General features: G+C 41.9%; 3 protein-coding genes across 5 annotated transcripts in view; 2 read left to right on the forward strand and 1 right to left on the reverse strand.

Annotated features, from left to right (window-relative positions):
* The window catches only part of kremen1 (kringle containing transmembrane protein 1), a 73,826-nt gene extending 60,364 nt beyond the window's left edge, over positions 1-13,462 (forward strand). Inside the window, exons 4-9 of one of the 2 annotated variants that reach the window (XM_079571963.1) lie at positions 2,670-2,794; positions 5,148-5,301; positions 8,057-8,389; positions 10,519-10,734; positions 11,096-11,180; positions 11,642-13,462. In XM_079571963.1, the coding sequence (XP_079428089.1) occupies positions 2,670-2,794; positions 5,148-5,301; positions 8,057-8,389; positions 10,519-10,734; positions 11,096-11,180; positions 11,642-11,804 (1,076 nt within the window). In that variant the 3' untranslated portion in view covers positions 11,805-13,462. The remainder of the gene's footprint in view (positions 1-2,669; positions 2,795-5,147; positions 5,302-8,056; positions 8,390-10,518; positions 10,735-11,095; positions 11,181-11,641) is intronic. The other variant, XM_079571964.1, reaches the window with a different exon arrangement.
* A 5,275-nt stretch (positions 13,463-18,737) lies between these two features.
* On the forward strand, positions 18,738-21,402 carry coq5 (coenzyme Q5, methyltransferase). The gene is made up of 7 exons (XM_079572057.1): positions 18,738-18,932; positions 19,929-20,078; positions 20,156-20,380; positions 20,484-20,590; positions 20,674-20,762; positions 21,069-21,180; positions 21,253-21,402. The coding sequence occupies exons 1-7, from the start codon at positions 18,752-18,754 to the stop codon at positions 21,352-21,354; spliced, it is 966 nt and encodes a 321-aa protein (XP_079428183.1). The 5' UTR covers positions 18,738-18,751; the 3' UTR covers positions 21,355-21,402.
* A 27-nt stretch (positions 21,403-21,429) lies between these two features.
* The window catches only part of znrf3 (zinc and ring finger 3), an 82,806-nt gene continuing 76,979 nt past the window's right edge, over positions 21,430-27,256 (reverse strand). For both annotated transcript variants that reach the window (XM_079571728.1, XM_079571727.1), the window contains exons 6-8: positions 26,545-26,712; positions 25,141-25,243; positions 21,430-24,882 (exon numbers count right to left, since the gene is read on the reverse strand). In XM_079571728.1, coding sequence (XP_079427854.1) covers positions 23,234-24,882; positions 25,141-25,243; positions 26,545-26,712 — 1,920 coding nt within the window. In that variant the 3' untranslated portion in view covers positions 21,430-23,233. The remainder of the gene's footprint in view (positions 24,883-25,140; positions 25,244-26,544; positions 26,713-27,256) is intronic.

Consider the following 27,256-nt stretch of genomic DNA (forward strand, 5'->3'; position numbering starts at 1 on the left):
GTGAATATTGTAGTGGTGCGTGCTTTTTGAATTTCTCAACCTCAAAGCATCATCGACAGCTTGGCTATTTTTATTCCAGGTTTGCTCTTGTCTCATCTCATTGCGCCCTGCAGGTAGATGAAACCACTTCTGATCCTTAAATTTGGGTTATTTTGAGGTTGATTTCTCAAACCTGTTGTGGAAATTACTTATTTATTTGTGTTTGTCAGAAGTGATTCCCCTCCTGATTATGTAAATGAAGGAAGCCAGTGTGAATCACATTGAAACAAAAAAAAAAAACAGGTTATGGACCGCTACTGGCTTTGTTAGCACTTCCCGAGCTATTATGTTGAATTGAAGGGGATTGCAATGTTTTATCAGTGCGCAGGATTTTGAGAGATTGCAGACTATTTGTAACCTGGCTAACACCATGCTGCTGTGTGCGCTCGAATTATTTCGAACTGCACAACAGCCTGGGGACCATAGCCGACATCTCCGGTGGATTTGGGAACCAATCACAGAGCGAGGAGGGACGGCAAGACGATGACGCGCTATTCGATATATGGAAGCTTGTAGTTTATTTACGGATAATAATAAAAAAAAGTTTATTTACGGATCCAACATGACAGCAGCAGACACGATGGTATTTTTTGATCAAGCTTTAGACCTTGTTCTAAATAGTTTATATTCAAAAGTTTACAGCGGGTACGTCATACGTCATCTCATACGATGATACGATTGGCTGTGGCTACGTGCAGACGCAAGAGACTTTTTTTTTTTTTTTTCGTATCGCCCAATAAACGAGTATGGACGATCGTAAACCACACCTCTCCTACGAGAAAATGAATTGGTGGTCCCCAGACTAAATATCACTTGTGATTTTAGTCTGGTGTTAGCCAGGCTAGACTATTTGATGAATATGCAATAGATTGGGCAGGTAGGCTGGTTTGTGTGGTGTGAATGCAGTATGTCTTTCTGCCCTGTGAATGTGATAATACCTAATTGCATCATTATTTGTGTCCCTTGGTCCAGTGTTTTTTTTATAGATGTGGTGTGGGTGTTTGATAAATTCATCAAGCACTTTAATAGAGATTTCTCACTTTGTTTATATTGCGAAGTAGTACAGTCTAGTAGGAAGTAAGTGCTTTATTTGTCATCGAAATAGTGTTCAGGTGTTAGTCCTGAGCCACAGCACCACCATGTTTTTGGAGGTCGGGGAAACTTTAGTACCCGGAGGAAACCTGGCTGTTTTCCGTCTCCTCTGATCCTCTGAAATGGTGGGTTTGTCCCTGTTTCAGAGCATGGTGTCCTGCACTGGTCAGCTCCTCCACCTCCTCCTTCCTCTTCCTCCTGCGCAGCTCCCTCTGCTCCACAACAGTCTTTTACCATCTCCTGGGAAGAGCTTAGCACTTAATCTGTTCTCTTCTCCAGTGAACGTCCATTAGCCAGAACAATAGTAGGTACAGAAGGCATGTGTGGCTCAGCTGCGAGTCTTGTCCTCCTTGTTTGTCCCTTTTTGTTTCCTATAGCGCCTCTTGTGACGCCTCCACTGTGCTGCAGGTGTGGGGGGCTCTTGGAGAAGAAATTTGTAGGTCTCAAATGGGCTTAGCTCATAAGCTAGCTGTTTGTTTACTTTTAAAAAGCTGCTTTCTTCAGGACCATTATGGACTATTTGCAGTAAAAAAAAAATCCACCAAACTCCACAAAAACACAACAAAGATGTACATAAGTAGCCCAAAAACCACAAATGCAGCTCGCAGAAAAAGGCAAAAAAAAACAAAAGAGAGGGAGGTTGCTGCCTGTAAATTGCAGTAATAGCTAGTAACTACCTGTTTACATTACAACATTTCCAGTATAAGTAGGATTATTTGTAGTAGTAGAGTAAAACATTAGCTGTGGTAACTTGAAAGGGTTTGAAAATGTTTGTCAACGTACCAAATAAAGTGTTTCTAGCTTCATCTGCCAAATGTAATTGTACTCAAGTTGGTAAAAAGTGTGTTTCTAATCCCTGTTCTCTTACCTCACTCTCTGTATGACCTCTCTCACTCTCACACTCTCTCCACTCGTCTCATTCTGGCTGTTCTTTATACAAACAATACTTTAAATATTTTTGCCCGCCTGTCACTTGACTGACATCAGTTTCTCGTAAGAGCATGTGTGTTGGATACCGACTGACATGGCAATGTTTGCACAAACTCATAAGCCAGGCCTGCACTTCAAAGCCGTCTTACTGCACAATGAAAATTAACTTCTCATGTTGCCTAAACTTAAACTGGATGATGGCAGAGCGCACTGTCTAATTCTGGCCACTTTATTTGGAAGCTTTAGTGCTTCAGAATATAATGTCACAATTCAAATCAGGGCCAAGCTACACTTCGAATTACCGAAAACAAAAAAGGAGATATGAAATCCAATGTTCAGAGGTTCTCTTGTAAAATGCCAGTGGCCAAAAAACGATGGCCAGACTGGCAGTGGACAACCATGCTAGTTTATTTGGTACAAAGCTATCAAAGCTATGTTTGAGTGAAATGCTGCAAGTATACAGTATTCATTGCACAGATTAGTCACAGTTGCTTGGAGAAGTTCATGCCTTTAAAGTAAATGTATCAAAGGGACAATCAATGTCAGTGTTCTTTTTTTTCTTCTTTGTCTGATGACATATTGACTGATGGTGTTTTCTCTGTGTGCAGTGCCTGGAAACCTGGGCTGCTACAAGGACAGTGGGGACCCGCCAACTCTGTCTGGTCCAAGTGAGACGAACAACAAGCTCACCATCCAATACTGCATCAACTTCTGTCGCAAACAGAGATTCAGGGTAAGCCACACACCATTCTCTTCAGAGAAAAAAGCCACTACTTTCACTCAAATTAGGAGGGTTGGTGTCACGATAGACACAGATTGATTTTTTTGACACCTCTAACTCAAATTTTCCCCATCAGTGAAGCGTTTATGCGTAAATCGAGTTCACATTTAGTGACATTTCCTCACTGTAATCACTACCATGTTCAGCGTAGTCTGTCTCCTCTTTATTTAGCCATCACACTCCCTGTATTGAAGCCAAGCAGCGGATGACAGATCAGCGCAGAAATCTGAACTGGCAGCTGGAAATGAGTCCTATTAGCCCAGTGGGTACTTGTCCTCATTGGGCACCATTGTCCCGCCTTATAAACCATGCCAGGTGTTTATTTTCTGTCCGAGCACTTCGCTTGATGCGCATCGACGGACTTTGACAGCCTCCCCCCACGCTCAATTCAGAAGATATTACAGGATGTGGCAGCAGATTGGCACCGCTGCACGCCCTCGGTTTAGCGCTAGTCAAAATGTGTGTAGGACGTCACGGCTCGGAAGTGTATGTGCCGCATGTGACCGGCACAAAGAGCATGTCTGATGAGTTGGGAAACGGGTGAGCGCCGGCCTGCTCTGCCAAGTGTTCACGCCGGTCTAGTTGATGTGACTTCAACAAAAAGGACACAGTCTGACGGAGGCTGGACTGAGTGTGCATTCCTGCTCAGTGAGGAAAAGATCAGTGTGGTGAATCATGTAACACCTTCAGCTCATTTCAAGCTCAGAAATGGCACAATGGTGTCATTATCAAATGAGGACAATGGGTCTTTTGAGATTGACGGTTACGATACATAATGCTATTTGACATTTCACATTCCTACACCAACTCTTCGAGGAACTAGCTGTTGACATTCAAGGCCAAACATAAGTATTGCGATTTGATTTGTAATATGTGCTTTTTAAGCATTAGTTTGTACACGAGGCATGTTTAAACACATACAGGTCCAGAGAGAATACTGAAATTTGAAATTCTAAATACGCGCATGCATTTCACTGCATGTTTGAATCCTGAATTACCTGGTTAACTGGTTTTATATGGAGTAAAAGTAGAAAGTTCTAAACAAAAACACTACTTGAGGAAAGTACAGACCCTCAAAAACTTAAGTGCAGTATTTAAAGCTGCATTATGCAACATTTTATGCGGAAAAAAAAAAAAGTTTACAGTGGGAGGAAAAAGTATGTAAACCCTTTGGAATTTCTTTTTTTTCTGCCTATATCGGTCATAAAATGTGGTCTGATCTTTATTAAAATCCCAAGAGTAGTGTCTGGTTAAACTAATACCACCCAAACAATTACATGTTGTCATATTTTATTGGCCATAACAGGTAAACATTCACATGAGAAATTCAGAAAGAGTTCACATACGTTTTTCTCCCACTGTATATTTGTGCGTATTCGACCATGTATGGCACCTTTACGTTCCATCACAGTGGTCTCTAGGACACTCCAGGATCAGTTGTTTGGAAGGTTTTCACCAGAGGTGGGAGTAAGTCACTAAATGCAAGTCTCGAGTCAAGTCCAAGTCGTGAAGGTCCAAGTCCCAAGTAAGTCCAAGTCAATCGGTCATGGGGTCAAGTCAAGGCAAGTCAAGTCATAGCTTTTGTCAAGTCAATTCAAGTCAAGTCTTGCTTTAGCCGGCAAGTCACCTCAAGTCACAAACGCCACCGGGGGTTAAGGGGTTAAACGGGAATCGCTTCGACCGGGGGTTAAGGGGTTAATGCATCCAAACATCCAAAAATTCAACATTTTTAAACTCTGTATAGTCCCTATAAGTAAATTTACTTTGTCACTGACCGCCTCTGCATGTAAGCATCACAATATCAACGAACAAATTAGACAAAACAAGACGTTTGACTGCATATCATCATGAACAGCCCATGCCATTTTTTTCTAATTCTTAGCTTTTTGTCCATAGTTAACCGAGTTGTGCCCTCAAGATCCGAGCTCAGATATTGCAGTTTCGTTTTCCTCTTTATTTTGGCCCCTCCACTTGGTTCGCCGTGAGTCCCGTGACACAGAGTGGCCACAAATCAGCTGGGAGCTTGCGGTTCGCCAGCATTACAGCATTGTGTCTTGTAATCATGAGAAAACACAATACCATTCTTCACTGTACTCCAAAAACAACTGAGCAACATCCAGCTGTTTACGCACCATTTAAAAAAAAAAACCTCATAAATCATCTTTATTTGAATGTGGACTAAACTTCAACACATTTCGTCTTTCCAGAACAAAACTGTGAAACCATATGTCATCCGCCAGTGGCTTTCTCTCATGTAAATTAAAAAGCATCGTGGGAAAATAGTTTGGGATGTTTGCTTTTGCAGTTGGCCGGAATGGAGTCGGGGTATGCCTGTTTCTGCGGCAACGAGGTGGACCTGCAAGAGAACGGAGAGTCGCCTGGCATGGAGTGTAACCACGTCTGCTTCGGCAACCACAACCAGCCGTGTGGGGGCGACGGCTGGGTCATCATCTTCGACAGTAAGACAGGCAGACAACTTTTAACCTTTAACAAAGAGGACATTGTTGTGACGTTGTTGTGACCTATTGGAACCCATGGTTGTCGTGCCAGTGTTTCCCACCTCTAGAAGAGACTGTTGTGGCCACTCATTGTCATAGTCTAATAATAATGTTCTGATTTAAAGGGATATTTCAGGATTTTTGACATAGGGCCTCATTTCCTAGTTATCCAGAGTGTTGCTGATTTCTGGATATATTGTTTTTGTAATTCAAGCAGTTCTTATATTTGAACAGTTTCGTGGCGCTAGGCTGGTGCAAGGCTAGCACATTTCTACGATGTCAGCTAGCCTGCATTAAAAACAGTCTGACCCGCTCCACAGAGCACCTGAGGCAAATCACTTATAATACCAGACTAACCATATACATTTATGTGTCCATAGAGTAATTTTGCATTTAAAACAACTTATGTTTGAGCAGCATCAGCTTCGTGGTTGTATAAGCTACGCAGTGGTGGAGTGATCTGCTAGAAAATAGTCCCTCAAAATGCGATCATTCATGTGATGCAAGGTCAGTTATATTCCAAAAATTATTCTATCGACACAGACATTTATATCATTAGCTGATATCAGCTAGTCAGGCTAGCTGATATCGTAGAAATGCGCTAGCCTTGCACTAGCCTAGCGCCACGAAACTCTTCAAATATAAGAACTGCTTGAATTACAAAAACAATATATCCAGAAATCAGCAACACTCTGGATAACTAGGAAATGAGGCCCTATGTCAAAAATCCTGAAATATCCCTTTAAGAATATTTCAATTGGAATCGCCAGTGCCATCGTCTCAGCAGATTAATCAAGCTTTGTAAAATACTTTAGCGTTAGTATTTTATGCTTTTAATTTAAAGCCACACCAAGTAGCATTAGGTAACAATACATAGAATAAAATACAAGCATTGGTTTTCTTACAGATATTTTCACAATTGAAAAATACCTTTAAAAAAAATAAATGTGTGTTTGCTGTGAGTGGCTCACCTCTCCCCAGAACTGACTTTACTGGGGATGTTGAGTGTATTTTCTCCAGTTCGGCTTTACCCAAATCAAATCGCTTTTTAACTGGAGAGCAACATTCTCATTTGAAACATTCTCATTTGAAACCTAGGACCTACAAAAGTGATTGTAACTTTTTTGTCACATTTTTGTCACTTTTTTGTGCTGTTTTTGTCTCTATTTTTGATGTTCTTTTTTGTTTTTGCTCTTTCATCCCTTTCTTTCATGTCATATTTTTGCCACTTTTTTGTCACTTTTCCAGCGTTTTTGTTGCTATTTTTGATGTTTTTTTTTTTGTTTTTTTTAAAGTTTTTAGACATGGGTAAGGCCAAACTGGAGAAAATGTGCTCGGTTCAGATGGGGATTAAGGTGTTAAAGGCTGCCAAACATGAGAAATAAGTAGGTTTGGTCCTCATCCAAATCCATTCTTGTTTCTACTACCTACTGGAAACATTTTCTGTGTCTAGCTGGTCATTAGGAGCACGTTTTGTATTGGCAACAGTGTGATCCAAAATGCTACACAGTGAGTCTTCAAAACAAATGAAATGATTTCAGTGATGCTGTCTGGATTATAAAAACAAAACAACAAAAAAACACTTAGGAGCCCCACCTCATGACTCAGCGTTTATACTTTTGAGAAGGAGACAGACTAAATATATTATGTTTGCATGACGTAACAGTATTATGCCAGGTTTTTTTTTTAAAGCTCAAAATATTAAGCTTAATAGCAAGTTTTTGATCTCAGCTTAATAGCAAGTTTTGATCTCTGTGATTTGGCATAATCATAAGTCTGAATCGAGCGTTGCACAGGTGAGCGGGCTACGTGCTTTTTGTGTCGTCCTGTAAAGTTTATAGGAAGTGAGGTGAGGACAGTCAGTGCCGCTGGCATTTTCACACCTGTCATTAGAACGTCGCGGATGAATTTGGGAACACTCACAGAAAGGTCAACAAGGTGATGAGCTCAAGCGCTGTGTATGGCATGATTACTTAACAATTACACAATTAAGATTTAAAAGGGACACATGATGCAAAATCGACTTTTGTTGAGCATTTTATTATTTTACAACTTTGTTCCCTCATCAAAAACATGCCTAGAGTAAGATTTCACTTCCATTGCGCAGTTTTGAGTAGTCTAATTTACATCATTTAAGTATATATGAAAAGCAGTTTTATAAGCTGCAATTATGCTTTTGTCCATTTTAAGCCTAACCTCTTAACCCCCACCTGAACCGAGCACATTTTCTCCAGTTCGGCTTTATCCAGATCCAAAAGCTTCTTAAAAAAAGCAAAATGGGGACAAAAACGAGGATGAAAATGCAACAAACAATACAGAAAAAGCAAAAAAACACGACTAAAGAGTGACGGAAAAGCAACATAAAAGCCACAAAAGAGCGATGAAAAACGCAACAAAAAAGAAGCTTTTAGATTTGGGTAAAGCTGAACTGGAGAAAATGCGCTTGGATATAATGGGGGATAAGAGGTTAACTTGATGCATTCATGTCATGTATGTTATTAGATTTAATTTTTCCACAGGTATCATGGAATAGTTTTGCACCATAAGTAAACTTTGATGGCGAACAAGATTTTGAATTTAGCTGAAAATCTCACACTTATTTTCCTGCACTTTCATATACCAAATGAGGCAGAGGTCCTGGTCACAGCCTCTGAAATCAACCCCAGGCTTGGCTGCAGTTTCTAATTTCACACTTGTGTGGCACTCTCTCCCACAGCTCGAGTGGGGGCCTGTGGAGGGAACTACACCTCTCCCTCTGGAGTGATCTACTCGCCTGACTTCCCTGACAAGTACAACCCAGGCCGGGTGTGCTACTGGACCATACAGGTGCCAGGGGCCTCCGCCATCCTCTTCAACTTCACCTTCTTCGACATTTCGGACCAGACGGACATGGTGGAGCTGCTGGATGGATACACGAACCAGGTGGTGGCGCGCTACGACTGGCGCAGTCCTCCGCGGGAGATGCTCAACGTCACCGGGGACTTTGTCATCCTTTACTTCTTCTCGGACCGCACCAACCAGGCCCAAGGTTTCGCTCTGCTTTACCAAGGTCAGGCATCTTCACATCTGAAATTGACTTAAAGCAGTAATAAGTAACTCATGCCCCTAGAGGCCTTAAGCACCACTGCAGGTGTTGAAGCATGTTGAGTTTTTTTACTCATTAATTGTCCGTGAGAGTAAATACTACGCTGATAGAAAAGACAAAGGGACAGAGGGATATTGTACATCCAATTACACAATGGAGATTATTTTTTTCACTCAAACTTGGCTGTCAATACTATTTAAGTGGTGCTAGCCCGCAGTGAGCTTTGCCCGTTAGCCGGTTAGCTTCTTCTACGTGATGCCATTAGTGTGTATTGGGGCCTCTGACCCGTAGGCAGCGAAGACGCAAGACACTTGGGGGAGATGAAAGACCCCCCAATTAACACTTGTATTTCCCCCAGAGGGACTACGGAAAGGCTTTATCAAGGTAAACAAGTTACTTAGTTCTGCTTTAAATGTTGGGATGTCACTTCAAGTGCTCTCACGATAATAAAACAATCATAAAGTAAATGATATAGAAATAAGTAACCCTCAAAATACTCATCAGGGAAAGTTAACAGTCCCTATTTTAATGCTTCTCTATTCTCCAGCGCAGGCTCAAAGTAAACCCAGCCTCAGACACATTTCCCGGGCCAAGTGTGTGCTGCGGTGCAGATTTGCATGGTGCTGCTGTAGTGGACTCTGGCATTTAGCTCTCGCGAGTCACTTGTCTCACCACTGGCGAGCCCTTCTTTTTCCATTTGCCAGTCAATGTCTCAGAGCCCGGGGTGATGCTGCAAATTTAAATACGGTTTTGTTTTTCTTAGAACTCCCTGTTATCAGACTACAGCAGCCGGCTTCTGCGCTCTGCTCCTGAACCAAATGCAAAGCAACCTCAACTTTCCATGCCTCCTACATGGACTAAATCGATGAGTGAAGGGCTAAATATGAAGTCTGCTGGTGTCATTTAAAGTAGATATAAAGCCCACTGTACAAGTAATAGAGCGGTAATCTTATCTAGAAGTTATAAAGTGTCCAGGAATTGAGACTTGGACCGTCTTGCTGCAAGTGGATGCCAGATTGCGAAAAAAAATTATGTTCAAGATGTATATAGCATTTGATTATAACCAGATGGTACACAGATTATGCATTTGTACTCTAAAGATTTGCAATCTCAGATTTTGTGTCATATTTTCACATTACAGGCAAAAATACCAGCTTTATCTGGTCACACAATAACAACAACCTTGTTGTATTTTTTTGTTTTCCCTCGTGTGCGCCTAAATGAGTTGCATCTGGCCTCGTGTTCAGGTTTAAACAAGCTAAATTTATTGCAAACACTTTTTCCAGGGACGTCTGGAGAAGCCTTGGACACCGCATGTTTACAGCGAGCCCAGATGTTTCTGCAACTTTAGCCGTTTCCAGCGCGTATTAAGCATTCACTCGTGCCCCACTGTATACAGCGCCTTTCAACAAGCGCGTCAACACCGTGGATCCTATTACTGCGAGCGGCGGCTTAGCCGCAGAGACAGCAGCGTTAAGTGATCCATGTCCAGCGTTAGGTGAAACTACAAACAACATGGCTTCGCTTTCACTGTACACTGATCACTCACCGCGCCATAAAGCACAATTATGACTGTCACTTTTTACCAGTTCATGATGGAGGAAGGAACTATAGTAGTGTGAGGCAGCTGCTGAAACAGAATAAGAAAACATTTCAAAAATAGAGGTATGCATTATATTGTGTGGGACACATTTCACTGGATTGGACAGATGCAATAAACTGCTGAAATCTGTCTGAAATTGAATAAGTAGGTAGAGGCTTTGGTTCACATTTGTGTCAACAAAAATAAAACAGAATGGCTTTTAGTTGATCTTATAGTGGTAAAAGAACTGCTGTGAGTGCATGGCTCTTGGAATAAACGTTTCAAAAAACGTTAAAAAAGATTGTTATAAAACAGCATGAAGGGTAGCACTCACACTGAGAGCAAATATTACTGAAAAACCTTGCTAACAACTGCCTTAAAGCTACAAATACAGGCATCCCTCTGCCACTTTAACAATGCAATTTCAGTTATGTGTTGAGTGTGTATGAGAAGAGTGTGTGCTTCCAGCATTAATCCCATAAAAATTAAATGTCCATATTGTGTCTTGCAGCCCTGCGAGGTCCCGACCGAAGTGACTCTGAAGAGGAAGGGGAGGACATTTCCAGTACGAGCGGCCCTCAGCTGGCAGGAGGGGTGACCGAGCGCTCCAACGGCACCACCAATGGGCGCTCCTACCTCTACGTCATCACGTCCAGCCCTGGGAAACCAGAGCACAACATGCCAGGTCAGTGGGCTGGACGCTCCCTGACCACTGGCCACAGCGCTAGTATGTGCCCCCTGTGTCCTGTCCGCTTTGTCTCAACCCTGCATTGTTGGTTTGTGGATACTGTGGTGGCCGTTTCTGTTTTGTTTTGTTTTGTTTTTTACTCAAACTTTTGATTCCCTCCTAAACTTGCTCCTGAACTCTCAAAGGGCTATTTCATGTCATTTTCAACTGGAGGAGACCAGATGTTCTCCCTAAATGCACCACTATTTCCCATCTATCAGCTGAACACTACTTACAGGTGTGCTTATGCTTCTCGGGCAATTTGTAGCCTCCTAACCCTCTCAGTGTCATCTGCTTGGTTGCCAGTTCTGGGATGTACAGTATGATACATGTGCTGAGGTCTCTTCTGTTCTGTTCGCAGTGTGGACCATCTATGCACTAGCGGCGCTGCTCATACTCACTGTTATCGCCATGGTGGCCAAGCTACTGCTGCACATGACAGTCAAGTAAGTACCAAAAATGTCTACATAACGCTTGTGCATTTTCGAGTTCAACAAGTTTGTGATTAAGTCGCGGTGGATTTAAACAATACCTGTGCCTGAGTAAAGATCAGAACAGTCTCTGGTGTATTTTGGAGGAAACCTCTTACATAGAATCCTTATGAGAAACATATCAAGTTTGAAGAATGAACTTTTCTTATTGTTATCGCCTTCAAGCGCGTGGAGTTTATCTGGCAAGGCATGAATGAAACATCGCAGCACATAGAGGAGGCAAACTCTGTCCCTTTGTAGAGAACCTTTGTTCTTTAAGTCTTTTCTTTATTGTCTACCACCTCTGGGCTCACTCTTTTGTGGCTGTTTTATTTCAACGCTCTCTCTACCTCTCCTTTCTTTCTTGTCTTGCTCCTTCTGGCTTTTACTTTTCTCCTGATTCTCATCCCAGTTTTTTCATGTTTTGTGTGTCCCAGGGCTCCCAACGTCCCGACAGTAAGTGGTTCCGACAGCTGCAGCCAGAGCACCACTTCTTCAGAGCCATGGATCATCCTGTACCGGCCTTCCACCTCCATCTCCCTATTCAAGAAGAAGCTAAAGAACCACCACGGAGACCTCAGCCCCCTAGTGGGCAACTAGCGCCACTGCTGCTGCGAGTGTGCTTCACTGAGAACTTAAATCACTTCCCTCAATTCAGTTTGTGTCCACAAAAGCCAGGGCTGCACCTAATTGAACTTGGACAAGCAGTGCTATTGCTAACAAGCTAGACAAGTTAGCGGCTCACAGCAAACGAATGGGGAACTTGCGACTAAAACGGCGATAAGGCCAGCGCGGTCAGCCCAAAGAGGACATGGGGGGGTTGTCCCTTGATGAACGCAACAAACTTTCTGGTAAAAAAAAAAAAAAGGGGGGGTTTGCAAGGGGTTTGTAGTTTGGTGACTACAAACTGGCATCCTTCCAAGTTACGGACAAGTTACAGAGGGACAAATCTAAGGCCTGACATCAAGGAACTGTATGTACTGCTAGCAACAGTTCACCAGTGTCAAAGCGAGACGACACACACATAACTGCCTCATAACATTGGACCAAAAACAATCCTTCCATCCAAAGAAACGTGTATTTGTGTTTTGTTTTGTCCAACTTTCCTGTCTTTTCTTCGTGCAAACTGTTCTGTCAAGAGGGTTGTTTTCCCAGGACACGAGCTCTCTGGGGACACGGCAACATGAAAGTCGCTCGGCAAAGGTAGATACCGCAGCACTTTTTTTTTGGGGGGGGGGATGAATCATGCGCTATAAAACGAAAACATCAGAAGCAGCAGCCCGCCCACACTTCACTCAGTGGTGGTGTGGAGAGGGAGAAAGAGGAGGGGTCATTTGGATGGGTGGCGCAGATTGCTGACAAGCTAACTGCCATTTAGGGATTGGTTTGGGGAGAGACATTAGAGCTGGGTACGCGAGCTCGTTGGGTGAGTGGGTGGCTTTCCGGTTTGATAATGTTCAAGTGCCTTAAGGTTCTCCTTTTCCCTCGTCTCGGATCGCTAACATCTGTTTAGGCGCACACTCAAATCACTGTGAAGCGTTTTGGTTCTATAACACGGCACAAAAGGATGACCCGAATAGATACTATGTGTACTATGAGTCCAAGCATACGCCATCGTCTGTAGTAAATCCGCTGTAAGTGGATGTCCAAATGATTCATTCCCGAAAACGCCGCCTTTTAGAAAACAAACTCTTCACATTGTACGATAAAGCTGTCCCCCTTATGTCTGCCTGCTCTGCATAGTCCCGGGACGTTTACTGAGCATATTGTTCACATTAAGTTGTCCTCTGATTACAAGGGAGGGCATGTGTTGTTTTTTTACATTATGTCATTCAGTGTGGGAATGGTGATATTTATGTCAGCTCTTTCAGTTGGTGTCTCAACTACGACACTGAAGCACTGAGCAAAGTTAGTGGACAGATTTGCAAACAATGAACAAGAAGCACCTAAATGTCGTGGTTGGAGAGACAGAGGCATGTTGTTACTCTTCTTACACGTGGTTTTGTATTTTATTAATATATTTGTAGCAACATAAAAACAGAAGCATATTTGTGTATGGAGTTTGTGACTGAATGTTATATATTGACAGTAAGGCCCAAACTCCCTATTTTGTTGTTACAAGGCAACAACATCCATCAAGTAAGAACAGTCAAAACAATGTTTTAAAAGATAAAGAAAAAAGCAGCGGAACAACTAAACTGCTGGATCCCTGCAGATAAATAGCACCAAACATCCTATTCTACCAATCTAAAGTTGTTCAGAAATGCTCTTAAAGGCACACCGCGTAGAATTTTACTTCTAAATAAAATTGAAATACTGGCATACTTCATCATTGAAGAATTACCTCATAAATGTACAAACAATCATGTGTTTTTACTCAGCTCTCCTAAGACATGACTGTAGCTTTACCGGGAGTGGGTACGTCTCCAGCTCGTCTCCATGGAGATGTGTCTAAAGTCAGTAGAATTTGAGATTAAAATAGGTTAGGTCCTCATCCAAATCCATTCTTTGATTATTCCCTGCAGTAATAGTATTTTTCTGTGTCGAGCTGGTCAATAGGAGCATGTTTTGCACAAATGGCAACAATATAGTCCAAAATGTTACGCAGTGTCCCTTTAAATATACAATAATGCATATTGATGCTATCGCACCCAAACAGTATGATTTCCTGGTCACACAGAAAACTTAGTTCTCGCACCCTTTTACTGTTGAAATGCCAGTGTCGTGATGACTTGCTTAGTGTAACAGCGTGCCTCGCTCTCCTCCACGGTGCTCGAGCTCAGAACAGCTCGGTGACTTTTAGACTACATCTGAAAGGTCAAAATTCAGCCCGTGCACCATCTGCATTGTAATTCTTCTCTACTGCCAAAGTAAATGGAACGCCTACAAGGTCAACATTGTAAATTATCTATCTCAGTGTGCAGTGATTGCGTATATCATTTAGGCCAAATGCCCTTCCAAAAGCAATTTCTAAATACATCCAGGTTGGTTTGCAAAGAATGATAATGGCTAAAGGTTAGCCTTCTAATTATTATTTCTTTATTTTATTTTTTAACCATTGTGCACTTACAAATTCTTCATCATACTTTATAAAACAGTACTTTGAACTATTTTGCAGCCATTTTTAGCAACTGAAACTTAGGATATCCAAGCACTTGACACAGTTTGAGGGACAACAAAAAAGGTTTTGACAAATTGTATTTCTTATCAACTTGTGTGCCAGCTTCATTTTCATTATTGCAAAGTCGACCAGTCATGAAGAGAAAAGGATGTGGTAGCAAAGGGAATTTTAATGAGTGCAAGTTAAATAAGATTCTAACCAAATTTGACAGGACGACTACAAAATCATAATTGTCTGGATAACTCTGGGAATTGTGCAAACTGTAATTTTGAATCCTGACCATCGGAGAAGACCATAGCCTACAATTTTCTCCAAGACTTGGCCACTTCCATGTGTCCACTTAGCTGACGTAAGAATCTCACCGGTACCATGTGTGCATAGACCAAATCATTGTTTTCATGCAGTTGTACATAGTTTAGTGAAATGTTTAATTTATACAGTAAATTATTGATTGTTCTTTTGTATGTGAATGGGATATAATCTATCTTTTGTATAAGTGAAGTACTTTGTAGTTTTATTTAATGTGTCCTGGTTGCCAATAAACACTGTATGCATGTTTCTTAATCACGTTTTGTTCATTATTCTGCTTGTAATGTATGAGGGGACTTTCATAGTGTTTCATAATTTTAATTTGACCCCGATTTTGCCACGAGATACATTCTTCTCCAATCTAACAAATTACTGATTGTTCATTAAAGATGGGAGAACCAATAATCAACATAAAATACATTAAAAAGCCATTTGTTACTTAAAATTCTGAACAGAATCATGGATTCACAGATTTAGAGTTAGAGCAATCACTTCTCCTAACCTGGCTAAATGGCCTTATACCTGACTTATTTTGTTCACAACCAATGAAACAGTGGCGAGTAAATCAAATTGTAATTTGTGTCCAAATTCATCCCTAACTTCCTTTACTCATTACTGATATCCCACTTCTTCTCAGGGATGAAACTAGCCCTAAAGCTCATGAAAGCGAAATGCATTATAATTTGATGCGTAATATTATCTCCACAAATGTCTGAGTTTACAATATACTGAAGGAGGACAAAACAAACTTAGTTTCACCACTACAGAAAAAAAAGAGGTGTATACAGTATATCACATCACACTGCATTATTCACAGAGGCGCTGTGCGGTTAGCGCTCTGGTCTCACGGCAAGAAGGTCCCGGGTTCAGGCCGGGTGGGGCGTCTCTGTGTGGGGTTTGCATGTTCTCACCATGTCTGCGTAGGTTTCCTCCTCCAGCCAGGTTATTTTTGACCATCAGCCGGACTCCATCAGGAGATGAGTCCCCGAGCGCTGCACTGCCCCTCATGGGTTGTCCCAGTGGAATTGAAGAAAGTGTCAAAGACAGAAGATGCATTTCCCTTTGGTGACAATAAAGTACACTGCAACTGCTTCATTTACTGCACACTCAAGTCAGCGAGACCCCACTCCATCAGAGCCCACTATTTTTTCTCAAATATTTCTTTTTGCCTATGGCTCCTACTCTGATACTTTTGACGACTCCACAGAATCCAGCCCTTGCCTGCCGCTCAGAAGTCCAATCCAAGCACTTATCAGATCTGTGAAATGACTCCCAGACAGTGTCGGCGATGCACATTCATGAGGGGGGGTGCACCATGTGTAACCCATTGGCCCCCTGTGAGAGGAGGTCAAGCATGCAACCTGCATGTTTACCAGGGAAACAGTGGGAGTCCAGCCTTACAACTGAGATATTGTGAAAAACAAACAAGAAATGGTGGGTAATAGGATTCAGAAAGATTTCCTAATTCAGAAAAGGTGTTACTTTGATCCCACTCTGGAACTTGTTAGATTCTTGGGGAAACCGCCATGGAATAATTTCAGGAAAGTTCGTGGGGGGGGGGGGGGGGATAACATTTTAACCAGCCTTATCCTCCTATAGAAGCACATGCGTAAAATGAATGTGTGCTAATTTATACAACATGAACCTATTAGTGCTCCTTGTAAAATGCCATGGCCGATATATCATTGGAGACCAGTTGTTCTCAATCACATCACAGTGGAGGAAAAAAACTAAAAGAGTGAGGAAAACAAAGTTGAAGCAAGAATAGGTTCTATTCCTGGACCAAGTAAGCCCTTTCTAATCGCTTCTATAGGTGCTCTTTTTCAACCTCAAACATGCACAGTACAACCCAGTCTTCCATAGCCTCATTCTTTATACTTCTTGGTGTGGGATAGCCCGAGAAATGTGTCAACGCAAAACAACTTCAGCAACATTTCCTCAACACAATCTCAGCAGGCCCGCCTTAATGTACACATAGGCCCCGGGGTTTAAACAGAATTGTAGGCCCCCACCCCCCCTCAGCGCAAACCCTAACCCTACAGGTGGAAATTAGCACAAGTGCTATAACCTGGTACAATGCATCTCTCCCTTTGAGGTTAATGTATATTGTACACTGTCCCTGTCCAAATAAATAAATAAAATAAAATAAACTAAACTAAATCCTAACCTGGTTCCCTAACCCTAAATCCCACAAAAACCCTAACCCTGCTACTCCTACATGTATCCCTCTGGGCCAGGTAGGGCGGGGCTACTCCAGGTACACACACAGGAGCCTAGCACAATCATCACATACGGTTTGTCATGCCACAAAGTGAAGTGATTGACTTGAAAATCAACGAATCACCTTTTGTTTTCTTTCCCCTGGGCTCCAGCCCCTGCTAGGCTAGCCCATTGGTTAAGGTGGCTCTGAATCTCAGTACCTTTAGCTAAACTTCTCTCCCTAACAAGCGATACAACAACACTCATTCAGAAGTGAATATATTTAAGGGGCTCTCACTCCCTCTAGTGGAATCATTACAAATGACAAAACACACTGAATTAGTGAAACTTTTTTGCCAATCAGTAGGCCTAACTGTCCCATTGGATCCCATGGTATTTCAGTCTCATTAGCAATATATGAGCTCATCTTGTTATCTTGTTATATTAATTATTACCTGACATGTACTTCTGGGAGTAGATTTATCACTAAACTTCAACTAGGCTGGTTTTATGTTGAAGTACTGGTAGATAAAACACTCAAACACAACTCGTTATGACTATTATTTATTTAGGCTATTTATTTATTTATTCATTTCACCAAATGCTGAGCCTTTACTTCAGTATTTTTCAGTAGGAATTGAGAAAAGAAAGGAATTGTGAAAGCAAAGAAAGACGACAGCGGCACCAGAGTGTGTTGAATTAGGCTAAATGACTCCATGTTGTTATATATATAAATCTGGATTACGCGCCGTGCACTGACTTGTCTGTCTGGATCTATTTCGCTTTGTACCATCGTCTATGACCCCAACAAAATGTGGTTGTGAACTTCAGTGCGTCTTTCATGCATGTGTCTGCCTGTTTCATGCTGGTGATTTTCATGTTGTAGCTATTCACTGCTGACAGCTGTTTATGCAGGACTGCAATTTGAGCTGACTTTTATTCTGCATATTGTGAGCATCACAAGGGTGTGTCCTATTACATTATGTACTTAAAAAAGTACTCATACAAGTTATTCCATTGTGTACATACTACATAGGTACAAGTTATTACAGATTGTTTCAGAGCACATTACATTGTACTAAATTCAGTTAGATACAATGTAAAATAAAGTGACACCATATTATTAAATATGTTCTATGTATGCTTAACATAATATTTTGAGGGAACAGTTAGCTTTTGTTTGAATAAAACATTTATCTTCTCTCTCCAAATCTATAAGAGGTAAAACGGTGAATCAAAGAATCAAATTAAATTGATGAATTAATCTTATACTCATGAAGTGTCTGTGCCGTTGGAAATATTACACATTTCACATTATTTGGGTTTGGTTTGTCATATTACCTGCTCCACTTGATTATTTAAACAATTAGTCACTTTGTCAGTTTCAGCACCTTCACCTGGACAGCGACGCTACAAATGGTCAACTTTAGATTTTTCTGCATTTCTCAACCCATTTCAGCATCGGACAAGATCAGGTTTAGCAGTCAGGGAATCATCTTTGTTCATTTTTCGACATAGATTTATTTACACGATTTATTGACAGTAGAAAGAGTAGGCCTATTTACCCAAGTATGGAGTACTGCCTAGAAGTAAAAAAAATACAATAAAATACCGTTGTATGAGATTAAAGGTGGGTTACCATTTATCAAAAGAAATCAAGTCCTATCCTACTCACACATGTTTCATCATATTTCTGAAATTATTAGCCGGCCGTTTAAAAAAAAAAAAAAAAAAAATCTTTTTTTTATTGTATTGTGCAATTTTATTTTAAGATTGTCCGGGAGGTCACATGTATTTTTCACAGTAGACCCTCCCCATGGATCTGTTATATTAAACGACCCTCCCTGAAAGTTTATAAAACAAACCACGTCGCGTGACTATGACATCAGCGTTACGTCATAAACATTGGCCTGTTATCATGGCCGCTTCCATCAGGTTGTTTGCCCGGAGAGAGCTCCGTAACTTGGGTAAAGGGAATTATATTGGGTCACCACAGCGTTGGAATCCACTATTGTGTCGGTGCCTGAGCCATGAAGCCGGGGACAGAAACACGCATTTCGGCTTTGAGACGGTTCCAGAGGAGGAAAAGGCGAGGAAAGGTTAGTGACTGCAGCTGTGCCGACACAGGGAAGGACAGACCGCAGGGCACTGTCATGATAGTTATGTGATGGGAAAATGAACACGGCTTCAGAGTGTGTGTTTCGAGCTAAAGTGGGCGTGTCAAATGAAGTATCGTGTTTCATGAATCAGGAGATGAGATCGAAGCCTCAGCTTATATAATGTATGAATTCATGGGTTTATTATGTGAGCCCATACCTTAAGAAGGATGTTCTCAAAGCCGCCAAACGCGAGCTCTTCTTATGTTGCAACTCAGGCAAAAAGTAAAGTGTACTTGCTTTATCAATTATAATTACTTAAAATCATCAGCAGATGGCAGTATAGTGCGAGGCTTCAGTTTCAACATCGTTTGAGGCTTCATTTTGCCCATCACTAGCACTCATAGTCTTTATGTAATGTGGTAATTTGTCAAAACATTTGCATTATATTATTGCTACAATGGCTTACACTCGTAGTGTCCTTTACCAGCCTGTGTTGACAAGTTTCTCAAAGCCCCACACTGTCGTCATTATTCATTCATTCCGTACTACTCTGGGTGGTTAGTAGGGCTGGGATGATCCACTTTTGTCACGATACTCAGTGCTGATACGATACGTATTGTAAGACAATAAATAATTATTATAAGTAATATGTTTACCTTAAAATGTGTAAAAAAGTCATGTGTCCAAATTTTATTAACCAAATGCCTTTTGACATTTACTAAAGTGTTTCGATTGAAAAGTGCATTATGACATAATGTAACAAAGTGCTATAACTGTTACTGGAAAACAAAGGAGTGTGTGATAAAAAAAAAAGTATTGTAAGTATTGCAACACTTAGTAAAGTATCGATACCTGGTATTGCAGCACAAAGTATTGCGATCCAAGTCCGATCTAATATTTTGTCCCAGCCCTAGTGGTTAGTGACTATTTTTGGTGAAGTGTCTTGTCCAAGAGCACAACATACTTACTAATACTCCTTACTCACCAACTGAACAGTGTACCAGGTGTTTGAGAACGTGGCTCAGAAATACGATGTGATGAACGATACCATGAGCCTGGGCATTCACAGACTGTGGAAGGATTTTCTGCTGCATGTCATGCACCCACAGCCCGGGGCACGTCTCCTTGATGTAGCGGGAGGCACAGGTACTGTAAGCTACCATTGATTTAATATAAACCAGTGTTTTTCATGTTGCTTAGTAATGTTTTGTTTCCCCTCACAGGTGACATTGCTTTCCGATTTCTGGAATACATCAAGACTCAGGAAGAGCGGGTGAGAAGGCGAGAGGCGAGGGCGATGCAGACACCATCCTGGCAGGACATTTCTTCCAACTACTCAAATGAGCAAGGGGCAGAACCTCTAGAATCTAAAGCTGTGGTCTGTGATATCAACAAGGAGATGCTCACAGTGGGCAAACAGAAAGCAGACAGCATGGGCATGACATCTGGTAAGGTTATCCATCATCACACTACTTCAGATGGTCACTTACTTTACTATCCGAAACCATGATATGGCTCTTGACAATTTGTATGAATGTTTTCTGTGTTCAGGTCTGTCATGGGTGGCGGGAGATGCAGAGGAGCTTCCCTTTGACGATGATCAGTTTGATATTTACACTATTGCTTTCGGGATTCGTAATGTTACTCACATAGAGCAGGTCAGTAGTGAGCAGATGACATCTACGTCAGTGTGACCAGACATCTAAGCCATAATAATTACAAGTAAATGAATATCTTGCAGGCTTTACAGGAGGCTCTGCGGGTCCTGAAACCTGGCGGGAGATTTATGTGCTTAGAATTCAGCAAAGTGTCCAATCCTATTTTGTCAAGGTAAGAAAAAACTGCTTCTGCACTAAACCAAGCGACTGCAGTAATATTTGCAGAGGCTATTTACCCAAGACAACACAACCATTATCTGGCTCTTCACCTTTTCATCTGCTGTCAGTGTCAAAAAATCTTGGTCTATACACATTGATAAGTATCTTGCGCCTTAGTCAACTCTTACAAAAGTTGACTAAGGCGCTTGTTTGGACTATTAAGCACTGATACGCAATCAACCAAAAGTATGAAATTGAATAAGCTTTTTGTGTGAGAATGGGCATTAATTATATTTTTCCCCCCCTTTATCGACAAAAGGCTCTATGATACCTACAGTTTTCAAGTTATACCAGTTTTGGGAGAAGTTATTGCTGGAGACTGGAAATCTTATCAGTATTTGGTAGAGAGTATTCGGAAGTTCCCAGACCAGGTAACAAAGCTGCTACTTTGACATTAAATGTAAGATAGTTTTATCTGACATATATGTGTTTTGTCATTGTAGGAAGAGTTCAAAGCCATGATGGAGGATGCCGGTTTCTACTGCACACGTTATTACAACGTTAACGGGGGAATTGTGGCACTTCACTCTGGCTTTAAGCTCTGAGGCATGGTAGATTATTCTGTCCCTTCACAGTAGATATACACTAATCTTCTGTTAACCTCAACTTCTCTTCTTTCAGGATCACCGCAGCGTCCTATCTGCATCCAAATGTGCATATTTTTCTATTTATTGCTCTATGAGTGTCCTTGATCCAAAAGTTTACGTAACCAGGCTTAAGACCAGTGGTGTGATGTTTTGGTCTCTTATCAGACACAATTATGGACTTAATGGTATAAATGTGGATTTAAAAGTACAGTATTTTGTGTATGTTTAAGCTAAAATTTCTTAGCCAGAAACTTGCTTAATTATGTCAAGCAAGGGTCAACTTGTAAAACCTGTTCTGAAAACATCTAAAAGTGAAAAAGACAAAGTCACAACACGACATGAATAAAACTGTATATTTTACACATCTTTGTACATGTTGATTACAAAACTGTATGGTACTAAAATTTTAAAATCAGTTTTTGGTCAGAGAAGATTTAATCGTCTTGTGTGCAATTACCATGTATATACAAAGCCTTATGTTAGTGATTTTTCCAAAATAAAAAGCATCTCAAACGTCCATACACTCTTAACATAAGACATGGCTTGAAGATAAATATATTAGTAAATAAATATTCAGAGAACATATTTCCATTTATGAAATGTGTTGCTATACAGGTACAGAAATATACACAGATTGATTTCTAGCCTTTTTAAACATTTGTTATGGTAATGGAAAATAATTATATTCTTAGAAAATTAAAAATATTAATTTTGTACACTTTCATCTTTTTAAGTGCTAGAAACAATAACAATTAAATAGTGACTCAAGTACCCCAAAATGTTCTATCTGCAGTAGGTATATATCTCTATGCAAAAGGCAAGATTAGATTCTCACAAATTACAGCACTGGGTTAACTTAAATAATGTTATTGGAGAAGGTTCTCTGCGTAGAGAGTGTATATTTCATAGAAACAGTATAAAATAGTCTGTAGGACAAACAAATGCATGAATGACAACATTGACTTAGTGAACATTGTTCAAACAGACACACTGTAGTATGTATGACTGCATCAATACAAAAGTCACAGTAAATTAGGAACCATTATGAATTATGGGTCTTCTCCTTTGGCCTTGACACACACTAGAACCATTGAGCAAGCATTACCTCATGGAGGACATCTGTAAGTGACCGCAGATACATTAAAGTGTGCTACACCTGAGTACTCTATCCACTGACACTGTCACTCCTGTTACACCACAGAAGTGACAGGGTGTGTAGATAGATACTGCTACAAATAGTTCACCAGCATAAGGCTTAAGGTTATTCTGGCACATTTCTTCCATGCCATGAGTGGACACATGCATATAATGCTGATAGTTAGTTTAGATAATTGCCAAAGGACAGTGACATCGATAGATTCACATTTCTAAGCTTTTACCTAAACATTGTAGTTGCTCGTTACAACTGATCTGGGCCACAAAGCAAAGACCCTTTTCCCTGCGATTAAAAAAGTACATAAAAATTTCAGTTTTGGTTTAGCTATGTCCACATAAACTATGTGAGTTGTTGCTTTTACAGTCTGTGTAAACTGTAAATTTGTTTGCAAATGTTTGTGATAACAAATTCATTTATTCTTAATAAATATTGCCTCAAGAGACGGCCTATTAAAAAAAAATGTATTACTATTTAACATCTGATCATGACTGCAGTTCAAATAAAGTTTGGTGCAGGGAGGTGGCCACAGGAATGAACTTGACACACTATGTAGAAATGACAGGCCATTTCAGTAGAAATTCACACATCTAAGATGATAACATTCAGAGCTCAGAGAGCAAGGGTAGAACAAGGCAACTCCAGGTTTAAATGATTGACATTGAGGTGAAGATATGGCAGAGTTTATACCTTCGCTGCACCGTCACTGGCAGCAGCACTACTTCCCAACGAACTGGGCTTTACAGAGAGCTGAGGGTGGAACAAAGCACATGTCTCGTCCTCCTGAGTGTATGCCTGAGGCCGAGCCCTCAACTGTCCTGTGTACAAACCCTCTCTGGGCTCAAGCTGCTCTCCTGTCCACACCTCTGACTCTATTTTGACACTAGATGGCAGTAAACTGCTTTGTGTTTCTGACACTGGGCCCAGTTCACAGTCTGTGTCCTCTGGAATTATAGGTATTCTCTGATTGAGTTCACAGCATCCTTGTGCGGAGCAGGTGTCTGAGTCTGCATGTGCATACTGCACATTGACCGAGTAGTCCTCTGAGAAGTGTCCTGTAGCGGCTCTGTGAACCTTCATTTCTTTGTAAAAACAACAGGGCAGCCCATCAAAGCCCACCTGCTCTGCTGAAGGGCACATATGCTCAGTGAAGTAGTTCTTGGAGTTTTGAAAGTCTGCTCCTGCTCTGCGACAGCGCCCTGAGGTTGAGGCTCCAGAGCACTCAGAGTCTACCCCCTTACACTCTACAGGAGGGAGCACGTCAAAGCAGCAGCTGCAGGCTGCCACCCCGTGCTCCCCCAGCTTGTCCTGGACCTTGCTCCGTTCATGTTCCAGAGCGGAGGCTGAGGTAGTGCTAGTATTGTCCCTGGCCTCCAGACTGCAGCTGGAGGTGTGGTCCCCCCCAGGTGGGTGCTGGAGGGGAGCTGGAGAGGCTGAGGCTTCGTCGGCTGAAGCTGTTGGGCAGGCCCCTGCCTCAGTAGCCCCTCTGCAGGGACTCTTACTGCGGTACACATAGGGGTCATAGTCACTGCTCAGGGAGCTGCGGAAGGTGGAGCAGCTGCCATACACCCCCTGATTACTGACCTCAGTGCAGTCCAACATAGAGTCACTAGAGGAGCAGTGGCACTGCCCCGAGCTGCTGCTGCTGCTGTCACTGCCAGGGCAGTCTGCAAGGTACCCACTGCACACTGAGCGGTGGCCATGGTAACAGCTCAGCCCGGACGTACTGCCACTCTCTGCTATCCGTGATGATGTTGTCGGGCCCATATGGACCACTGTGGGGTAGAGCAGCCCTTGCTGAAAGGCCCTGCTGTGATGTCCCTTGTGAGCTCCTCCCCCAGACATGGCCCCTGCGGGTCCTGGAACCCCCTCCTGCTGAGGGAAAGTCAGACCCTGAAAATAGTAGTGCTGGTACATAGTCTCGTACTGAGAGAAGCATGCCGCTCGGGAGAAGCTACGGCCGTGGAACTTGGGACGTTTGAAAGCAGCATGATGTGGTTGTGCTCCGTACGGTGGGGGCCCGCGGTGCTCCAGCCCACAGTGGTGTGCACTCAGAGAGTGGTCCAGGTGCAGTGCAGGGTGGTAGCTCCGCAGAAAGGTGGAGGTGGACTGGGGTGGGTAGAGGCCCTGAGGGTCTGGATGTTGGTCCACTGTGAGCACTGTGATGGGGTTCCCATGAGGGTCCATACTGGTCCTGGTGGGGTAGGCAGTCATCCCACCAGCCCTGTGGACCCGTCCAGGATAATGAACAGGTAACACCACCCTCTGCTGCCTCCCGTGCACTGGGTTATTAGGGTCTAAACAACCAGGACCAGGGCCGCCCTTCTTTTGCTCTGTAAAACACACAATTTAATTGATTTGATTATTTCTCCGATTCAGTTTATTTGCCATTTACAAAAAATAAAACCACATTGGAAAAAGGTGCAACTAGCTCAAAGTGCACTGTCAAACATTCATTCATAAAACATAAAAGACAGTCTTAACAACAAACAAACCACATAGTTAAATAATAATAATTCCTATATAATTTTTATTTTAATAATAATCTATGATATTTTTACAAAATATAGGGTTTGGTGTCTGTGACTTACCTATGATGTTGTGTCTACAGTGGGGGCAGGTGTGGTGCTGCAGCAGCCAAGGGTCCACACACTTCTTGTGGAATCTGTGTGCACATGGAATCACCCGCAACTCCTGCAAGAATAGTTTCAATACATTAGCATTCAGAGCAGTAAAATGATCTTTCTGTCTCACACATCTGTACTGCATATGCTAAAGGCTCCACTTTAAGTACGTATAAACCTGAAAAGTAATGAACAAATGGAGGTTAGTTAGAGCAACCAAGAGAGCAACACACAAACTCTTAAATGCCCAGAAGGGGGCAGCATATAACAGTATTACATTGGGAATGTTTTTAATTGGATTGGAGATGATTTAGGGCAGACAAACTGTCATGCCACTAATACATCTTGAAAAGTAAAATTGCCATGGAAGAAGTCTAGAAAAAAACGCAACAGAAGGCGCTGTAAATACAAATTCACAGGCAAAAGTGCCGTGCTGTGTTGCTCAAAGTGACTCATCATCTTTATGTTCTTTTTTTCCCAGGTAGCCTACTCAAAAATGGCTTTGATGCTATTGAGCCTATTATATTGCCACTTCCTACGTGCAGTTGTGGCGCCACGCTTTGTTCTGTTTTTCTTCTTCTACTCGCCCAAAAGACACATCTCCACAGCACAAGACAATACCCACTCATGCCCCGAATGTGTCCCCAGGGCGTGCGTCCCTGCAGCATCTCCGAGCCAGGACCTGTCATGCATTACACGAACTCCCCGGAGACCGCCGCAGATGTAATGAATGAGTCTGGATTAAAGAAGGCCAGTGGGAAAACAGGAAGCTCAATCACAAGCTGCGCTCTGTGGTACCGTTATCTCTCCAGGTGCTCGCAAAGCCTCGACTAAACATCTACAAGGTGGAGGAAACCGCGTCAGCCCAGAGAAGCAGAGCTCGCTCACACACCAGGGGACTTCCATGCCATTGTCCACGCACTGCATTATGTTCCATACCACAGAAAAAGCATGACAAAACCCTCAGATGACCAGGGTTGAGAAAATAGCCCAGAAGTGGCCTACACAGCTGGGACTTTGCCTTTGCTTTCCTGCTTTTTTTTTTATCAATGCATGATGAACATTCAACAGAGAAAATATCAAAGACTGAGAATCAAAAGTGTAAGTGATAATTCCTCTAAATTTCATGTTTTTTAGTACATTTTCCAATAATTGCTTAAAATAACATACATGTGAACTTTCAGATTAGCAGTTACAGCCTAATTTTCAGCACTGGTTGAATCCAAAGCTCCGATTCTCAAATCCATCTCACAAATCCAATACCCATTTATGAGTTCAACCCTCCATAATTTATAGTCACGCTGTACATGTGCAGTGCCATCCCAATGACACGAGGTGTGATGGTTTGTCCAGTGCAGTGGGCGTCCTCACCTCTCCATCGATGTACTTCTCCAGGCAGATGGCGCAGTCCGAGGTGGAGCTGCTGCTCAGAGTGTCCGAGATGCCGCAGCTGTTCTCCCGCGCCACCTTCCCCTTCGCCTTGAACTTGCGCGTCTCCATTTTCTCCAGAGCCTGGATGGCCATTCTGTTCATGGAGCTCTGAAGCGACAGGACAGACACATGTCAAGATGACTGTGCACTTAATTATATTATCTTCTTTTTCAAAGGTAGTGTACATAGTAGTTTTTCTGTCTCCCCAAAACAAAACGTAAATATTTTTGCATCAAGTTTTTATTTTACGTATAACTTTTAATTTATAATCCAAGTCCTCTAATTGGTGCCTTGATTGTGATCTGAGCTTTCAAATGAGGTATGGCATTATATGTGCTATAAGTGGACATATAATACTCGCACATCAGAGAGCCCCCACCATCTGCCTCTCCACTCACACCTTTTATTAATCCAAGCCAACTCTTTTTTCCTTCTGTGAACTAGTATAATTAGACTCATACTGTCATGTAATATTGTGTTAATATTTATGCAGAACTTTGAAGAACTACAGGGTGGGGAAAGCTATCTAATCTAATGAATTAAAAGTGCTTGAATTATCGTAATTTGTGCTGATTTTGAATAGGTTTGAGCTTTCTTAGGGCCAATGGAAGAAGAATGATTTTTCTTGCCTTTGACTTTTTTTCCCATTTAA

Source organism: Gobius niger (assembly GCF_951799975.1).
Source record: "Gobius niger genome assembly, chromosome: 1".
NCBI classification, from domain to species: Eukaryota; Metazoa; Chordata; class Actinopteri; order Gobiiformes; family Gobiidae; genus Gobius; species Gobius niger.

Bases quoted from the DNA above. Each gene is read 5' to 3' on its own strand.
- coq5 (XM_079572057.1), top strand. From the start codon at position 18,752: ATGGCCGCTTCCATCAGGTTGTTTGCCCGGAGAGAGCTCCGTAACTTG. The intron at 18,933-19,928 runs GTTAGTGACTGC...CCAACTGAACAG, and splicing joins GGAGGAAAAGGCGAGGAAAG to TGTACCAGGTGTTTGAGAAC. The intron at 20,381-20,483 runs GTAAGGTTATCC...TTCTGTGTTCAG, and splicing joins CAGCATGGGCATGACATCTG to GTCTGTCATGGGTGGCGGGA.